Consider the following 19,371-nt stretch of genomic DNA (forward strand, 5'->3'; position numbering starts at 1 on the left):
TGTCACAGCAGCGTTCTGGCTAGTGCTGAGCAGTGCAGCATGGAGGTTGGGGTGGGCAGGAGATGCAGTGAGGACACAGCCAGGACAGCCAACCAAAACAGAGGGATATCCAACACTTATTTGGTATTCTACTCAGCAATAACAACTGGGAACTGGGGGGTCCTCTTGTTAGACAGTTATTTGTCTTCCTGAGAAACTGCTGTGCTTTCTGAGGCCTTGCTTCCTAAGAAGTAACTAAACATTGGCAAAACATTGCTTGCTGATGGGAAGCAGAGAATAACTTGCTTCTCTTTGCTTCCATATGCAGCCTTTGCATTTTTTTTTCCCCTTTCATAAAGCTCCACCTTATTTCAACCCATCAGTGTGTTTTTTTAATATTTTCTTTCCCTGCTTTGTTGAGCTGGGGGAGTAAGAGTGGATTGTTGGACCTTAGCTGCCCACTGACTGTCATACTATTATGTAAATAGGAAAGATTAGATGAGTGTGTTTTTTTTTATTGCCCATAGTATATATATTTTTTGAAATAAATATTTTTCCCCCTTTGTTTTTGCTCACAGTATATTTGTTTGGGCACCTGTGACAAAGTAGGAAAAGGAATAAGGCTGCTGGAGAAGTCTTCAGGTTTGCTAATGGTAGTAGATCTACTTCAGTAGTTATTCTGACAAATCACTATAATGAGGTGGATAAAAATGTCTCCCAGATCTGTTGTATTTTTTTCCTTTTTTTTCCCCTCATGCAGGGAGGTAAACAACATCTTTCAGAGCAGGTATAACAAGATAAGCCACAAGAAGTCGTCTGATTCAGTAATTATTTGAATAATTTAGAAGGGTTTTAATCATCTCAGTATGCAGATGTTTTTTATTGCCATGAGGATTCTTCATTAGTTTCAAAATCAGAATTTAAAGTTCTCTCAAATAATAATCACTTCCTGTCTGTGCCAAAATTTAGGCTGTATCTTAACCACTAGAAATAAGTCAGAAATGCTGTGTGTTCTGTTTAGGAACCAAGGTGGGGTTGGTTTTTTTGTTTTTGTTTTGTTTTTTTTTTTTATGTTTACAGTACTTAATCTGAGTTTAAATTTATCAAAACCAAATATTTGGTATGTAAAACAACTTTAAAATACTACAGTATATCTTTAGAGAGTAGAGATGTGTTGAAATTGAGTACAAGAAAAAAACTCTACAGGTGTCGGTGCGAAACTACATTTTTAAAGACAGAAGTCCTCAAAATGCATCTTTTCTATATTCTAGCTGATTGTCAGTGTAAATTTATTATTTATTTCCATTATATTTGCAGAGCAGGATGAGTGCACAGAGCTATTACAAATGTCAAAACTGATTTTTTCTAGACAAGGATTTGTAATCCCAATGGAGAAACACTTGGGACGCCTGATTCTGTTTGCCCGTATAATTGCATGAATTTCTTATGGCTTAAGAATGCTAGAAGGTTCTCTCTTCTGAGTTGTTGAAGGCCAGTGTTCAAGCTAGAAAGATGCAGCTCCTTCTATACTAAAAAGTGCATGAAGGGGAAAGGTCAGCAGCTGGGTATAATTCTCTTCTGAATGTGCTGTTATTTGGGGAAATAATTTGACCTGTATGTAACTTATTGCACACTTTCTGGTAATCATTACAAAGAAAAATTGAAAAACCTGTGTCTGCTGTTTCACCTCAACTTAATGATAAGCATAAGGGAATCTGAAATCAGCTTCTATAGATAACGTTGTTGTCATAGGCTATAAATTAGAGAATGAATCACCAGCAGAGCATAGGACATAAGGCATACTTTTCTTAGCCAGTCTGAGTAGTAGAATCTTTCCAGTATCTCTGCAGCTCACCTCTGAAAACCTTATTTTATTAGTATTTTGAAGATGCATCTGTCTTGCTTGAGTTTATTCCATACTCAACAGAGTTTTGTTTGTTCTTAGGTGGTGGTGGTGGTAACCTTTCAAGTTAAAATCTAGTATGCTTAGTTGTTACGAACAGAATATGGTCTGTAAATGAAGCAATGAAACTAACATGACCACAGGAGTACAAATTCTGAATTGTTATCTCTGTTTCTTGGTAAGAAATGAAGTACTTTCCCCTGTTTTTATTTTATTTTGTAAAAGGAAGTTGTAGCAGTGCTTAATGAGTTCATTTTACAGTCAGCAAGCTGTAAGAAGGAGAGCACTTAAAGTCAGTATGCTCTGTCAAGCACTGGTTGGGGTAAAGTAGTAGCTAATGTCAGTGCATAACAAAAATAAATGGTCAGGGGTAAAGCTTTTGTAGTGCAATATAACATCTTTTCTGTATCATTTGTTTATAGTAGTATATGTGTATAGTAACTAGTAGACAATGCAAAGACAAATGGCTAACTAAAAAGACTTTTATGCTTGTGTATGGGACAAATTCATTCACTCAAGGATGCAAAATTTCAATGCATTCACATTTGGGTGACTGATTCTAATTAAAAGGTTATTTTCTCAGAATAGGTAGTTGATCTTCACTTCAAAGATGCATGAAAACTGTGTTGCTTATGCAAATAGGAAAGAGTACTTTGTATTACTGTAATGCCTAGCATTAGCAGCCATGGCCCTGCACTTCTGAAAGAATGAGCTGCAGTAAGTATGCGTTTATCAGTCAAGCTAAATCTGGCTTTATTTCTAAAAATAATTAGCCAAGTGGATGAGGAGTATCAATTTTATAAGGCTTTTATTGATGTGTCTCATGATATTCTCACCAGAATGTTGGAGTGGCAAAGTCTAGAAAGTATGTTTAAAACTAACAGAGTACATGAAAACTAATTGGCAAAAAATGTAGGAAGAAAGAAGCAGTGACTCGCTGTCAGGCTGGGAGAAGGGTTTTTTGGTCAGAATTTGTCCTGATTCTGTCAGCAAGAATGATGCTTGTTCTGCAGTGCTTGTCATCAAAGTCTTAAATTGATGCTTGTTAGGTTAAAGAGTACATTGAATGGATGGTTAATAAAATTTCATTCAGAGAGGAAAGTAATAATCCTTTCTCAGTTTCATGATGTGTATGAATAGATTTCTTGCACTTAAAACTGAAGCAGGAAACATTAATACATGTTTTCTTTCCAACAATATTTTCCCATGTTTCTAGACTTGTTTTGTGGTATTAAAACTAATCCCAGTACAGGCAAGAATCTGAACCAAATGTGCCATACCAAAAAAAAGCTTCATAACTGTTTGAATCATGAGGAATGTTCTTGGTTGCTTGGTTATTAAACGTCTCAGAGTGTATGTTTTCTTGTTTCTTTCCTGTTTTGTTCTGTCTTCTTAAAGAGCATGTGTTTAAACAGTGAGCAGGATTCACAGCATGTGCTTTGGTATGTACAAAGTGATCTCTGTGCAAATCATACAAGCTGGAGAAGTTCAGTTTTCAGAGATTTATAATATCCATAAAATGTCCACGAAGTATGTGGTAATAGTTAGAATTAAGAGAACAGATTGAATGAACATGTATGATAAAAGCTCTGCAACCTCTGCTAGTGGCTCAAGATTTTGAGGGTAAGATAGTTGTTTCACAGTTCAAAAGATTTTGCCTTCCACACTTCTTCCCAGTGCTGCTTTCTTTCATGAACTTCATCCCATTGCTTAGTTTGGTGTGGTTCAAAGGTTGCTGAAGTAATTATTTCTATCCTTGATGTTGACAGAAAAGTGAAGAATGATTACAAGTTTTGCTTCTTCCTTTGTTTTTTGAATGCTAGTTAAAGACCTGAAACTTCGTATTTCCCTAAAGCTCCTTCCAAAGAGGAATGGAAGTAACTTTTGTCAGATGTAAGCAAGCTTCTTTGTGATTTAACACAATTGCTTTTTTGTTTGTAGAAGCAGAGATAGAAACAATTAAACTGGTCACTTTAAACTACTGGATAATATTAGGAAGTTCAAAAAAATTACAGTGGGGAGGAACTATCTTTTTCACTCAGAGGAGAAAAGGTGAGATAAGCAGATTCTGGTAGTTAATTGGGAGGGTCCTGTAATCATGTCTAATACAGTGAGAGGTAACATCTTTGAATTTGTAATGTGTAGAGAATTACAGGTTGCTAAACTGTTCAGGTTTTATTCTTTTGCGTAATTTATTTTCATTAAAGTGTTCTTTGTTTGTTTGTTTAACCACTTACTCTGCTGAAGTAAGGTGAATGTGGACCTCCTATTCTATTGATGCAGCTTAACATTGAAGATGAAAAGAACAGACCCGTGCTTATTTTGAAAGTGGTACCCTTCTTTTCACCTTCAGTGTTCAGACCACAAATATTCTTCTTAATATAATGTTGATACTACTTTAAATAGAAGAACAACAGGCAGTTACTTTTTATTGATCCTTGTTCAAGTCTTATTCTATCTTGTCCTGTTTGCTTCTGACTTGCATAGTATCTCTTTCTCTCTTTCCTATCTTCCTGTTGACTACTACAACAGAAAAAGAAGAGTCACAGTCACTTCAAGCATGAGGTAGCAGTTATCAGGATTCCAAGTCTGACACAGCTTTAACTGAACATTCTGGCAGTACCTCTTCCCAGTGCCCAGGGGTTGCAAAGACCTGATTTCCATACAGTTTCAAGTAAATTAATTAGGTAAGAAAAACAATGTTAAAGAATGTGTGCGTGCTTTGGAAGAGTGGACGCCATACGATCATTTACAAGTTAATAAGGCCAGGTACCCATTCCTGGCAGTGATGGACTGTGTAAGTAACTTTTCTGACTGCCACAACTGATGCTATGGTGGTGCCACAGCAATGACAATCGCAGTATTGCTTCAGAAGTCAGAGATGGAGACGACTACTAGCTTTTGGCCAAGAGGAACATTCCTTTTGCAAGATAAACTTCTTTGTCATATCTTTCAAATGCTAATACTGGTTTCTGCTACACAGTTTTTTTTAATTGCGTGTTTAATACAGTTGTAAAATGAAAGCAGTAAGGAAGCTAGTCACATCTGACAGTTGAAATGGAGTGTAATATGATGTTGTACAGTCGTCATGTGAAGTTCCTGGTTGCCGTTTCTCAGAACTGCTGATCCTGCATTCTTCTACTATTATTCCACACCACTGTGAGATACATTTCTCTCTTAACTCATCTGCCTGTCAGTGCTTTGTTTATAATTGGTTGGTTTTATGCTGCTTTCCTAAATTAAGTTTCAGAAACACTGTATTTTATCACTCACTTGACTAGAATGTCATGTCAATTATGTTGCAGTGTATGCTTCTCAGCAGTAGTGCCTAACTCCATGGTTATCGTGGTGTAAAAATGTTGTTAAAGTCCATTGTTATGGGAATTAATGAAAAATGAAGAGGAATGTTTTCTAACAGCTTCAGAAGGATGGATCTTGTGTTTCTATGATAGCATGTATTTGTAAAGAAACAAAAGCTTTCAATTCTCCACATGGTAACCTAAATCTTACCTAACCCATCTTTCTGATTTCAAATGGAACCAAAGTATTCTGTTACTTCTTTTAGTGACCAGGGTTGAATCAAGGCTTCTACTGGCTAAATGCCTGTATTCTGTGACAGTGTATGAAAAAAAGTATGTTCCACATACAGAAAGCATGTGAAATAAAAAGACCTTGTACTGGAATAGTAAAGTTCAGTCTGTCCTACTTATTATTCAATGTCTGTGCTTTTTATGTTGCATTTTTTTCTTGTTCTAGATGGGTTCATGTACCTAATCCAAGTTGCAATAAAATGTAACTTAGCAACTGTGTTTATAGATACATTAACCTGAAGACAGACTGAAGGATCTGTATTTTCCAGAGGTAGGGAAAAAAAGCAGTTTTATTGAACATACAAGTATGTGCATATATGCAAGTATATTAAGAAAAACTGTACATAGTCTTGGTAACTAAAAGAATGAAGTTTATTTTGGGCAACTTCAATCACCATTCTTAAGTATTACCAAAACTTTTGCCGGATCAGCTGGTTATAAACCTGCCTAGGTGCTACCTCAGCTGATAGCAGATAACGCCCTAGTGACACTACTGTATTGCATGATAAATGGATTAAACAGTGATAAGAGGGACTGTATTTGGAAAGCTTTGAAAATCCAATGTGCACGAACTTTTATCACTAAATAACCTTTCACTTTTATTACACCAATTTTCAAATACCATGTAACTACATTTCATTTGATTTGTAATTAGAAGTTGTAAAAGTACTTCAAGTTTCTTAACAGTATTTGTTGTCCGCATTCAGAGTTCATCCACCTTGGGTGATGTTTACAAGCAGTTGACCTTGGTGTTGTGTGTGCACGGGGAGCGTGTTTTACAAATTAAAAATCTTCTAACTTCTAAAACTTTTTTTTTTTTTTAAATAGTGGTAAATTCTCAGTACAGATTCCTCGCGGTTTTACTTTACTATGAAAGAAAATGTCTCAAGAAAGCAGGAAATTTTCTGGTCCCTTAGAGTAACAGTATGTATTCTTAGTATTTAACTTTTTTGTATGTTTTTTGTTACCTTTATCAAAGTCAATGTAATGATTAAACATTTCTAGCTTTATACAGCCTCTACAGTTACAGATTTCAGTGCAGTTACAATTTTCTGGTTCTATTTGGGTTTTTATTACGGATAGGAAGCAACAAACAAAAAGCTGATCCCAAAAATATATATTACTTCAATTTAGGAATTCATACATAATGAGACTTAATACTGAAATACTTCTGTATTGATGTGCAGAACTGTGAAAAAGCAATTCTTAGGAAAATGAAGATGAATACACATCATTCTAATTTAAGGACTGGCACTGCTACAGAAAATGCTGTGGAAGAAGTCAATGTGACTTCCTGCGAAGCAGCTGAATCCGAAGTGGGATTCAGACCGCTCAGTCAGGAGGAGGACTGCATCTTCTGTCAGCATTTCATCAACCTTGGTACAGCTGGGAGGAAATGTGCTGATGGCTAGATTCCTGCAGTTCTGCTTTGTGGACAGCTGTGCGTTCACACACCATAAACCTGTTTGTGTCCTTACCTGCTCTGCAGTTAAATATTTCTGTCCTTGAAAGAACAAGATCTTTGGCAGGCAATCCAATATAAGAACATCCTTGCAAATCAGGATGTTAAGATCAGAGAACAGGCATCAAAATTGTTTGTTTTTTTTTCTTCAGTTTTGGTTTTATTTCATCTATAGTTTATTTAGTGATATTGAAGGAATTGCCTTCAAAAGGCCTTTTAATAAAGATGCATGATAGGGGACATTATTTACCACACAGAGGCTTTCTTTTTTGCTGTTCAGTTAATCTAAAGCCAGGAACGTGCTTTGCCTGTGTTACAACTCCAAGCCTATCAGCGGCTTTGTTTTTTTCCCTTTAACTGGAGAGTTGTTTTGTTTTAATTTGGAATTGCACCACATTTTGCCTGAGTAAGGAACAGCTTTTTCTTCAAAAAATAAAAGTATAGATTTATATTCATAATTACTATAGCTAGAGAATATGCTGTTGTCATATTAATGACTCTGAAAAATAAATTAGTTTTGAAGATGGTAACTGTTCTATTGTTCAGTGTTGTCAAATTCAGGCACAGAATTCTTTCTGTAACAGTCCTATCATTGATGATAAAAATCCATAAGCTATCTTTATTCTTATTGCTAGGATTGTTGTTGATTTTCATTTTTAGTAGGAGATTGTTTCACATCGCAATAGCTAAAATCATGTCCATAAAGAAGATCCTTCTGAGAGATTTCATCCAAGTATGACTTATTACCTGTAACAGTATTCCACATATTGTTATTTCCCAAAGATTTATGTAAGAGTTCTCTCATTCTCCTGTTTTCTTTGGATGTGGATTCCCAAATGACTTCAAGTTCACCTTCTACTTTTCTAGGAAGAAAAATGAATATAAATCTTAATCTTAAAACCACTTTTCAGCCGTATGCAATAATGGTATGCACATAAGCAAATTATACAGTGCATAAATTTAGATGTTTGAAATGTTCTGATTTGAAATTAAGTCTTATTTTGCTTTTAAAATCCTAGTAACTAACATCAGAGAGGACTGAGGTTAATTCAACACATAGAACAACACGCCTTTGAATCAGGCTGTTGTGACTGCAGTCCTGTTTCCTCAGCGGGTATGTTTCTGTAACGCATGCACCCCCTTTTCTGCCAGATATGATTTCTGTATCTTGTCTACCAGCTAAACAAGCCTGATCAAGCAACAGGTCAGTTCAGGCTCTGTGCTCAGCTAATACTTCTCTTTGTGGAGGCCAAAGAGAAATGGTGTCAACTTCTGGGTTTGTGTGCTGGTGGTGTATGGAAACAGATACATTTAGAGAGGGAGTGGTGTGTCTGAACTTTTCTTAGAAGATTAACTTCTGAACAAATCCAACAGATGCCGAATATGAAAGTGCTTGCTGATTTCACTTTGGAATAAGCTGTCAAAGCATGTCATTGTCAAAGAAACATATTGTGGATGCTCCTGACTTTGCACACAGTGTACTACAGTCATAAGTAAGACTTCAGCGGGGGGTAATACACAGCTTTTGACAGTTGTTTTTTCAGGTAAGCATCTAAGAAGCAACAGTTACAACACAACTGCAGTTGCACAACGGTAGGTTTTTGTTTCTGCATTTTTTGTTTTAAGAAAAAAGTGAAGTATTTTATAGTGAAGCTTGTCTGCTGTTGATAGTTATTTTTCTTTTCATTCTGCACATGGCAAATCTGTCACTTGTTAACAAAACAGTGAGGTACATTCAAAAAGAAACCTGACGTGTGTACTCATTAGATTGATTTTTATGCCAGCGTGAAAGCTGTTGTGGAGGGGGGATGGGTAAATGTTCAGCCTTTAGTAGAAGATGCTGTTAAATAATTAACACATCTTGATGATCTGCAGACCCCTAACTCATCAGAAACAAGACTCAGATTGCTATTTTTCATATCTATTTCAGATCTATTTGGATTGTTTCTGCCTCTGACTTACTTCTTTTGCTGCAGCACTTCATCAAGGGTTTCCTGTTTGTCTTGCAGCAGACGCTGGAGGTGCTTCATTTCTTGCTGGTACTGAGCAGTCTTCCCAGCAAAATCTTTCTCCTGCTCAGTCAATTTGAGACTGATATCTCCAAGCTTCCCAGCTGCTCTCTTTTTATAGAGCTGTAGAGTTAATAGGAAAAGTGTTATGATAGGAGAAATAAGTGCAATTTACTACCACCAAAAGGAAGTTGTGAGAGATTCATTTGCAGTTTAATCTTTTCATCAGTGATGCTTTTCTTTAAATCCATCAGGTATGTTGCATTACATTTTTTGTTGTTTTTTTTTTAACCTATTTGTTATGGCATTACGTTTGCACTTTGTTATGCATATAAAACCAGTGTGTTCTCTGAATACCAGACAGTATGGAAAAGCTTTTTCTCTCCGAGAGTGGTTAGGCACTGGAATGGCTGCCCAGGGAGGTGGTGGAGTTGCTGTCCGTGGCAGTGTTCAAGAGACATTTGGATGAGGAGCTACAAGCTATGGTCTAGTGGCTTGTGGTAGCAGTGGTAGGGGGAGGGCAGTTAGACTAGGTGATCTTGTAGGTCCTTTCCGACCTTGTGATTCTGTGATTCTGAGTGAAAAAAATCAGATGCAAAAAAACATGTTTGTGCAGATCTATACTTCACAGAACTCAAAATTGTAGAATGGTTTGGGTTGGAAGGAACCTTAAAGATCATTTAGTTACACCCCCTCCCCCCCCGCCACTAGATCAGGCCACTGAAAGCTAGGTGGTTCTTACCACTTGTGCAGCAATTACGTTTATCAGTGCGTTCTATGAAAAAGTGTGTGTTTTGTTCTCTAATTGTAACACCAGGAGGTAGGACAGAGTGCCTTAGTGATTTAAAATAATATTGCTGTTTCGCATAATAGTTTGTTCGGTTTGTTGAGGGCACGAATCATTTTATGCACAATAGCAGTAATAACCAAATATATGGGTCTAAGCTCAAAATAAAGACAAATACTTTTTCTGTGAAGTGATTTTGCTTTTTGAAATAACTTTTCCAATTGGTTGCATACTTATGTGAGGAACTGAAAAATACGGCATGCACGTATTGTTACATATTTCCATGGCACTTTTCACATGATAAAAAGAAATGTTTTCCAATATCAGCTTTTTTTTCTTGTGGTTGCAACACAGTGCTTTAAAGTGGTAGTATATCTACAGAATGTAGAAAGTTTGACATTCTCTAAGACCAGATTTTTGGGGTAGAAACACCTCCTTCAGTAAAACTGCAAAATATTTTGTGAAGCCTTGAAAATATTCCTATTTATGTCGTCTTAATATGAACTTTTATCATAGGCTTTAGCCACTAAGTTTTCATCTTCATCTGAATCAGAGCAAAAAAGTCTTAAGTATACCTTATGTGGAGAAGAATATTTAACTTGAGATTCCCGAAGAGAAATCTACAAAATACAGGATGATATGACTGCACGTTAAATAGAATGTGAGGTTAAAGGTAAATCTTTTCTTTCAGATTTATTTTGCTTGACATGCTTCAAAGCTGTGTCTGATAGGTAACACATGGGCTGCATTTGTCAGCTTTACTTGCCTGTTTATTATTTGCCAATTGCATTTGTGCCATATGTGCAAAAGACAAGAATGCACTACTTTTTGGTGTAACGATTAAAATACAATGCTAGGTGTGAAGGATACACTGTTCTAGAATTGCTTATAGCTAAATTGATTTGAAATGTATAAGCTGCCTCAGCAGAACTTCAGCAGGATGGCTAAAGAGGCCCAAGTTGGACCCCTGCTCATTTTGAGGGAGCCAGACCAAGTTGATGTGATGCTGGGAATGCTGATGTGTGAAACTGCAGGCACTCAACAGAACCTTCAGAGCAAGCTCCTGAATTATCCAGAACTGTCTCATTAATTTTCTCTCAAATAAAGCAGGCAGTAGTGTATGGAGATAACAATTTGCAGGAAGAGGGGATAACACAGCTGGAAGTGGTGATATTTTCTCTAGGGTTTAAAGAGTAGGCTGCCTGAGATCACAGCATCACAGGTATATAGCAAGCAGTGAAGATGAGCACTGATGTTGGATGTAGCAGCTGATACTGAAGGGGACATAACCTACACTCCTATAAAGAAGTCCTGAGAAGGTACGTTCTTGGCAGTCTAATTCTGTTATGTTTTGCATATTGAGTCATGTGGGAGCCATTTATATTATAGTACAGATCTTCTGTTACTTCTCTTCCTGGAGCTACAGTTTTAGACCACCATCTCAGTAACTGTGAATAGAATAAATACTTGGAGTTTATTTACAACAACTGTTGAATAAAACCATTTTTATCAATTACATACTGTTTGAAAAAAAAACCAACAGGTGTCACTGCAGGACAGTTCATGTTGCATATGATTATTTAGAAAAAAAAATGCAAAACCTGTACACTTGAGCTGCATCTTTTCTGATTACAAAGGGAAAAGGAGATAGCATAAATGTTCTGCTCCATAGTCAGACTTGTTAATGGTGTTCATTCAGTGACCTAGCTGACGCATGCAGTATTCAAGTACAATGTAAGAACTTAGTTGTGATGAATGATGACTGTGATTTCATTTTTTAAAAACTCAAAATCAGCATCTTTCATAACAACACTGACACAGAGTTGCTACTGACTTGACTTATCATAAAAATAGTTGTACAGAATGTTCAGGTTAGAAATTGTTTACCTTCACTTTTTCTTCCAACCTTCCTAAGCGTAGACTGCCTTCTACTATTTTGTTTAGAACTCCATGGTTCTCATTTTCCAAGCATTTGGCCTGCAAACATATTGTGTAGATATAATGAAATATAATCATTACTTAAGGCAAACAAAATATATAAGTTGAGGAAGACAAAGCTGTTCTGTTTTGAGTGTTAAGAACTAAGAATCAGTACACAAAAGAAACTTAACAACAAGAGGGTGACCAACTTCTTACACAGTCTAATAGTAACAGGACAAGGAGGAATAGCTTTAAACTTAAAGAAGATTTAGGTTAAATGTTAGGCAGGTATTTTTTCACTCAGTGTGGGCCATCCCTGAGATATTGTAAATAAAACAATGCATCTGTAATAAAATGCCAGCTAATAGACAAAGCCAAGCAAATAGACTAAATAGAAGTTGTTCCAGAACTCTCCACAAGTTTGTCAAAATAACTGTTCACTGAAAAGAAGCATTGATGTGTATTTGCATCCAAAGTAGAAGGTCCATACGTATCACTAATAACCACAGCTTACCATCCGAATCAGAAATGCTTACAAAGTACTTATGGTTTCATGCTATTCTTCAATATATGCCATTTCAGCATTTCAAGCCAGTATGTTAAATGAGATTAAATAACAGGCACTATTACAGACCCTAATGCTGCTGTGAATTAAGGCTTAATTACGCTACCGCAAGAAGCTAGGGTTCTAGTTCTAGCCACCCTTCTATAAAATTTTGTTTCTATCCTATTTCCTGTATCCATTTATGTAGCTAAATCAATCAACTGAAATTATCTATTTTCAGTAACTGAAATTAATATTAAGAATTGTGCTAGTAAGATGGTAACTGCAACATCAATCAAGTCAAATTAATGAAAGGTAATTACCAAAAAAATAAGATGATCGCGTTCCTGCGCTATCTTTTCCACCAAACTGATAAGGTTTGTCAGATAGTGATGGGCTGCAACTTCTTTTTCAATTGCTTCCTCCAACTGCTGTTTCAAAAGACCTATTTTCTTCTTTAATCGCCTATAAAATTAACAGGAGAATCTAAAGAGTGGGAATTACTAATGGCATTAAGAGAACTTGCATGTTAAGTGCAGGTGAACTTGCACTAGTCTCAAAACCAATCAGATGTGCTACTAAAGATGTGCTGTTTTGAAATGTTTTGAGTGCTGAAAGTATCACTGCCCATAACTTTGTTTTTATAATATGCCTGTGAATAGTAACTGTAACAATTATTCACAAGAACAATTCACAAGAACAAGCTCATAAAAAACCAATAATATTATTGCTACTTTTTAAAAGCCCGTTCTCCCTCTGAACCACTCAGGTATATGTGAAAGTCTACAGTTACTGGAATATCCTGCTTTTCAGGATATGCACATGTGATTAATCACTACAGCTAACTACCATCACTGAAGATTCATTCTTGATTTGCATGTAAAGACAAATGCAAGTGCAAATGTAAAAAGTTTAAAAAAGTTATTTAACAACCAAGCCAAATAAGTGTGGTGAAGATGTTTGGGGTTTTTTTTTTAGAGGTATAGTTGTTCTGTAATCAGAAAAAAGACACTGGGATGTGAGACGACATTTTTACAGATACTACTGCTGTGGTATTTTGAGAAATTTAAGTAGTGAGAAAATGGGAACATAATACAAAATGAAAAAAAGAGAAACCTGTTTGTTTTCTGTGTCATTTCCATCTCAGCTTCCAGGGTTGTCTTGTCAGCCAGGAAGTTATTTTTTTGTAAAAGTAGTTTCTTGTTTTGAGCTTGCAGTGATGCAATCTTCCCCATGAGATCTTCCACCTCAGAGCGCTTTTTCTCCTGCTCCTGCTGTAAATGGCTGCAGAAACAACCACGTAGAACAGGATTCTTGTGTACACCTACTTCAGTATAAAGTCAAATTATGGTAAGAGTATCGTGCTGAAGGTATGAAAAAGGTACATTAGTAATATTTGGTGTTCAGTGGTGCTAAAGAATGGTTTTACAATCTGATGACGTACCAGTTTGTGAATGAAGCATAACACAACCAAAAATGAATAAAAATGAAAATTCATCCTGGCTGCATTTGAAATAATTCTATAACTTATAAAACATATAGTCCAAAATGCATTTCCTGCATATTTTTTTCAAAGAAACTGTTAGGCAGAACTTCTAGGGAAGGGATCGTACCAAGAAACAATGAAATTACTATCCTCAGGTGAAAGAAAACAAATTTACAGAATGTCTTTAGAAAAGCATTACTTCCCAAAATACGTGTGACAGACATCTTGTTTTATCACTTTCATACCTTCAGGGTTGAGATTCACTTTCATAATTTTAATCGTCTATAAAAATCAAGACAGTATTTTGAAAATACTGACACTTATTCATGCGTAGAAATAACTACCAAAGTACAGAAAATTACCAGCACATTTCTACCTACAGAACAATGCATGCATATGAGGATGTGCTCACGTGAATGTTCTGTAGAACTGTTTCTTTTGCACCAAATGCAAACTCACCTTTTTAAGTCATTCACCAAAGCAAAGTGCTCCTCTGCTGCTATTCTGCTATCCAGTTTGGCTTTGAGCTCTTCACAAGTAGTATGTAGAGCTTTCAACTGCTTCTGGTAGTCTCTGATCTGTTCTTCTTGACTCTGTTTCTTCTCTTCTAAAATTATTATCTGTTTGGTCAATTTTGAAGCTTTTGGAAGGAAAAAAGCACAACTGGGTACAGCAGAATTAATTCAATCGCACAACTGGGTACAGCAGAATTAATTCAATCGCACAACTGGGTACAGCAGAATTAATTCAATCACTTAGAACTCAAACCAATAATACATTCATTCACTGTTCTTCATAGCATTATCTAACAGTGGATTTTTATGTTTTAACAGTTTGGTTTGTTTCTGTCCTAATTTGTCTAGATGTGCCAAATTTTTCCACAGCGAGGTAGGTAACTATAAGTAGGAGGAAAGTCAAACTTTGAAAGCAGAAAGGAAACTATTTCTGGAACTACATGTCAGATAAACAGAGAATTTCAGAATTGAAAATTGGCTATATAGATTCATTTCATAAAATGATTTTCATCGTAAACTTTATACTAACAACTGAATTACATGTTCTTCAGGACATCCTAACCTGTGAATTAAGATTCACAAAATTCGTACCTTCAGTCTTGCTTTTATTAATCATTACTAAGAAATGTTGCTCTCAGTACTAGGATTTTAAATGTAACATGCCAGACTTTTTTTCTCAATACTTTTTTTTTCTCAATACTCGAAATAACAGAATTCAGAATTCTATTATCAAAAATTATCAAGAGGAATTGGTTGATATAGAGCATAATTATTCAACTAAATACAAGCCTCTGATGAAACAATAAGTAACCAAACTGATTACAAAACAATTAGTAACCAAACTGATTACTACTTGACATGTACATATAAATCTAAGCCATATCAAACTATGAAAGTAAAATCACATGCTGCTACCTGTGACATAATCTACTATTATATCAGTAATAAAGATTGGTTTAGGAAGTAGAAAAATGAACCGATAAAGCCCACAGATTCTAAATTGAACATGAAAGCCTGTGAAGTTTTAAGGGCTCTTGAAATACACTTTACTGATTTCATTATTTTTTTTTTCAGTTCTGGTCACTCTTCTAGAAGAAGGAAGTCAAAACAGACTGTCCTGTATAGTAATCAGTAAGCGATAGCGGCATTCCTTTTTCCTGTCAGCTGACAGCCAGAGTCTGTCTTCGTAGTAGTGTTCTACGAGCATCTTATCAAGCTGAGGAAAAAAAAAAATCACAAACTGCAGTTGCTGTGACTAGAAACTCAAGCTCATACCTTCTTGAACATGTTGTCTGTGACTATCTTTTGCTTTAGCTTGTTGAATTTCAAGTTGCTCCATCAACAACCTATTTTCTTCCAAGACCAGTCTGGCCTGAGTTTGTAGCTGGTGCCTGCAAGAACAAGCAGTTTATAAAATGTCTGAAGTTTATGTCCAAAGGAGAAAACAACCGACTTCCAACAGTGTAAACTTAAAACTGTATTTGAATGCCCTTCAAAAATAAATGAAAAGCCTTCATCAAAAGCAATCTCAAGATGTAAGGTAAGCTCACCAAAGACACAAAATATCTTTGAAAATGTAATTTGAAGAAATTTTTTTACAAACTAAATAAAAAATTCACTGTAGAAGAAAGGAAAGATAGGTATATGTAAATTATAGTCAGAGTGGTTTAGGCTGGAAGAGACCTCTGTATGTCATCTGATCTAGTCCACTGCCAGTCTTAAAATCTGTAATCTTGTGCATTTGCATGGATCAAGCAAAACAATTAGTTATTTTTCATGTATTTCTCATAATAACTTGCCATTCTGTAGTGGTAATTAAGTTATTCGTATTTAATTGCTCATGCAGGTCTTCATTTTCCTTCACCAGCTCTTCGACTTGTACTTTAAAATTCTTCATATCCTCCTGGAAGATAAAGGATTTCAAATTAAAATATTTAGAGGTAAATATTTTGGTTTGATTTTTACATCAACAGAAGATGTATGTCTGAGTGCCTTCATAATTCCCACGTTAACAATGTTATCTGACTAGTCACTCATCTTGAACTCATGTACATATCTGAATTGAGATTTTTTTTTTGTCTGTTGTAATTTGAATTAAGCAAATTAAAATTGAAACATAGATTCAAGAACATGAATTCTGGAATCTACCAGATAACAGTATACGTTTCAGTATGAAATATGGCTCATTTTCTGGCTTCAGTTTTTGAAGAAAATAAATTATGCTGAATAACAGTTCTGCTCTGAAGCTCATGTAGTTCCTTGGATTTGGTTATATATGGTTTAAATGAGAAAAGATGAGTGCCTTGGTAATCTTTCTTTGCCTATTGATCACTGTTTGAAAAAAGATTCTCAAGAAACAATTTTTTTAATTTAAAGGCTTGGTGATAAAATACATTTATAAAGAGCAAAAACAGGCAGTACCTGATCCTTAAATAACTTGAAATAAAAATACTACTTCCACTAAATCCAAAGCCCAGCTAATTCAGGGCACTGGCATCCCCATTATGAATGGCAGCAATAAATTCTTCTACTGGCTGACTTTTTATGGTTTACTGAGAAACTGCAATTCCCATACATTGCAATATTGTGCCTCATTCTGTATCTGAACAACCTGACAAAAAAAGAACAAACCAAGCATTTTAAGGCAAAAATTACTATGTCTGCTGAAGAGAAGGTCACTTTTAATTTTAGGCAGAAAACAGCTTGGACAAATCCCTGAAAAACATAAGTAGATCTTTCTGCTTTATTTTAGAAGTATTTTTTCTTTGAATGATGACTTGCCTCATGTGCAAAATTTAAATCTTCCTTTTCTTTTATTCTGTCTTCATATGCCAACAGAAGAGGAGACAAATACTTCATATCCAGCTTAAGAAAAAAAGGTTTAAAAAAATCTCATAAATCAGATAGAAACTATAATCTCATCAGTAGATTTAATTTCTCATCCTAGTAGTTTTTCATTGCTAGTTTTAAATACTATTAAGGGCTTTCAGGTACCATTAATTGTGTGTATAATTGAAGGTGGAATAAATAGTTCAAGAGCTCCTTAAATTACAGAAAAGTAATTTAAATAAACTTGCACAAAGTCAAAATACCATTTCTTTCAAAGGGACCTGAAAGTGCTTTGTTCTTAGTGCGCTGAAATTCAATCTAGAAACCAAGTTTTTTTTTCTCATAGGAATGCATACTAAAAAAAAAATTCTGTCCATAAAGAAGAATTAGTCAGCTACTTATAACCTAGTCATTTCAACTTGGAAAATCCATCTTCACATGCTGCATATCACAGAAAGAATTGGTGAAGCTGGGAGGGACCTCTGGAGGTCACCTTGAGCAGCTTCCTTGCTCAGGCAGCCACACAGAGCACTGCCCAACACCAGTTCTTTGTCATTCTGACTAAGGAGGTATGGTTTAACTTTATCAATGAAATAAAGCATTTCATGGATTATTTGCCTACCACTTTTTACCAGTGGACCTGTGATAATTTCTATCATCTCTAAAATACGGTATTTCTAGTATTACTTAAAATCATCTCTGGAGAAGAATAACAATTCAGATTAATAATTAAGCAATAGACCTTGAAGCAAAGCGTACGACAGACAGTACTCAGTGAAGATGGTATTTACGTTTCTCACAGTAGCTGTTCTTGCATTGCTTTCATGAGTGCAAATTTGGTAACTGTATGCAACTTGTAGCTTATCATTAGTTCACCCAGAGATGCACATATTCATTGCAAATTTTTTGCATTGCATCTGTTTTCATGAAGCAAATGTTCATCAAATTCTACCATTATGCAACAGTTCAACAGCATCACTAAGTAATATCCTGAGAGTTTGAGTATTGTGATCCTAGTAAAGAAATTCTACTGCTTTACTTGAAAAGGAATGAGCAGATAAGCAAAAATATACTACTTACCAGCCATGGGGGTGGTGGTCCTTTAGTGGGTAAACTATTTAGTTTTAGATGCTAAAAAAGATATTTAAAAAGAAACAAATTATTTCTTGCTTTTTAAAGCACCAACATCAGTCACTGCAAAAGCATATGACTCGTAACTATTACCCCCAAACAAGCTTATGTTTCTAATGATGTGTGTTGCACATGTAATGCACACACAGCAGAACTGAAATTTCAGCATCTTACTAATGTGAGCTAACTTTTTAAAGTTAGATTTAAAGGTAAGAGCTTATTCTCAATTTTGAAAGGAAGCCTATTCCATGTGCAGACTGAAGTTATTTTATCTGGATTTACCCCCAAAAACTCAAAGGTGAATTAAAGCACAATTGGACATTTCCATACAGACTGCTGTTACAACTAACATTCTTACCTCTTCTCGGGTCAGTGGCCTGAATTTAGTTTGATAGCGACTTAACTCTACATTCAAACGATGGACTGTCAACTTCAAAGCATCATTTTCATCTACAAGTTCTTGTGCTTGTTGTCTCAGAGAAAGTAATTCTGTAGTGTCTCCTATTAAAAGAAATATGCTATCCATTTCAATCAAACTTCAAGAAATGTTAACATTGATTTGTTAATTTCAAGGAAAAAAATCTCAATAAGCCAGAACTACAAGAGAACATCTCCCGAAAGTGTTAGGGAGTAAACCTGTGAAAAACTACTAACACAAAGAACATGGAATAACATTCTCACGAGCCTCTAGTTATTCCTTGACAAAATTAATACAAAAAAATACTGTACAAAAAATCCTTCTGTAGAGCTACTTGCTCAAATTAGTAACACAAAAACCTGCTGCCCCAATAATGGGTTAAAAGGAATCAAGCAAGATCACTAGTAGTATGTCTCCCACCTTCATCATGTGTCGTCTTTGCAGCTTCTTTAAGTTTTCTGTTTTCTTCTTCTAATCTCTTCACTTTTAATTGCTGTTCTTCCATTTGCTGTTTTATTCCCTCGAGTTGTTGACCCACAGCCTGATATGCCTTGTTCAAAGACCAGTTTTCTTGTTGTAGTTCTCTGAGCTTTTCTCTAGTCTTATTTTCCCGTGCTTGCCTTGCACGAATAGAGACATCTGTAGATGCCAAAGTTCAATATATCTGAATTATATTAAGACTTCAGCACAGCAAATTTTAGCAAATTATAATCCACTTTTTCTATTATTGGCATGAGTGGTACTACATAAGATATATATATATATATATATATATATATATATATATATATATATATA

At 35.4% G+C, this 19,371-nt stretch overlaps 2 protein-coding genes across 21 annotated transcripts in view; one reads left to right on the forward strand and one right to left on the reverse strand.

The window, feature by feature from the left end:
* The window catches only part of FAAP24 (FA core complex associated protein 24), a 36,871-nt gene that overhangs the window by 7,179 nt on the left and 10,321 nt on the right, over positions 1-19,371 (forward strand). For 2 of the 20 annotated variants that reach the window (XR_006169345.1, XR_006169346.1), the window contains exons 5-10: positions 558-4,569; positions 5,639-8,527; positions 8,865-9,197; positions 10,247-10,403; positions 13,405-15,735; positions 16,042-16,135. The gene's annotated coding sequence lies outside the window, so the exon portion shown is untranslated. Of the gene's footprint in view, positions 1-557; positions 4,570-5,638; positions 8,528-8,864; positions 9,198-10,246; positions 10,404-10,913; positions 11,050-13,404; positions 15,736-16,041; positions 16,136-17,370; positions 17,594-19,371 lie in introns of those variants that run through there. The other 18 variants (XM_042821721.1, XM_042821709.1, XM_042821711.1 and 15 more) reach the window with 18 other exon arrangements.
* CEP89 (centrosomal protein 89) overlaps positions 5,823-19,371 on the reverse strand; it is a 20,353-nt gene continuing 6,804 nt past the window's right edge. Inside the window, exons 8-19 of the mRNA XM_042821699.1 lie at positions 18,994-19,212; positions 18,514-18,656; positions 18,105-18,155; positions 16,977-17,060; positions 15,995-16,098; positions 15,471-15,586; positions 14,140-14,320; positions 13,311-13,478; positions 12,518-12,659; positions 11,618-11,707; positions 8,897-9,066; positions 5,823-7,797 (exon numbers count right to left, since the gene is read on the reverse strand). Coding sequence (XP_042677633.1) covers positions 7,566-7,797; positions 8,897-9,066; positions 11,618-11,707; positions 12,518-12,659; positions 13,311-13,478; positions 14,140-14,320; positions 15,471-15,586; positions 15,995-16,098; positions 16,977-17,060; positions 18,105-18,155; positions 18,514-18,656; positions 18,994-19,212 — 1,700 coding nt within the window. The 3' untranslated portion in view covers positions 5,823-7,565. The remainder of the gene's footprint in view (positions 7,798-8,896; positions 9,067-11,617; positions 11,708-12,517; positions 12,660-13,310; positions 13,479-14,139; positions 14,321-15,470; positions 15,587-15,994; positions 16,099-16,976; positions 17,061-18,104; positions 18,156-18,513; positions 18,657-18,993; positions 19,213-19,371) is intronic.

The sequence above is a fragment of the Centrocercus urophasianus genome, unplaced genomic scaffold (genome assembly GCF_019232065.1).
Source record: "Centrocercus urophasianus isolate 14NV4802_14NV808 unplaced genomic scaffold, USGS_Curo_1.0 seq_2, whole genome shotgun sequence".
NCBI lineage: Eukaryota > Metazoa > Chordata > Aves > Galliformes > Phasianidae > Centrocercus > Centrocercus urophasianus.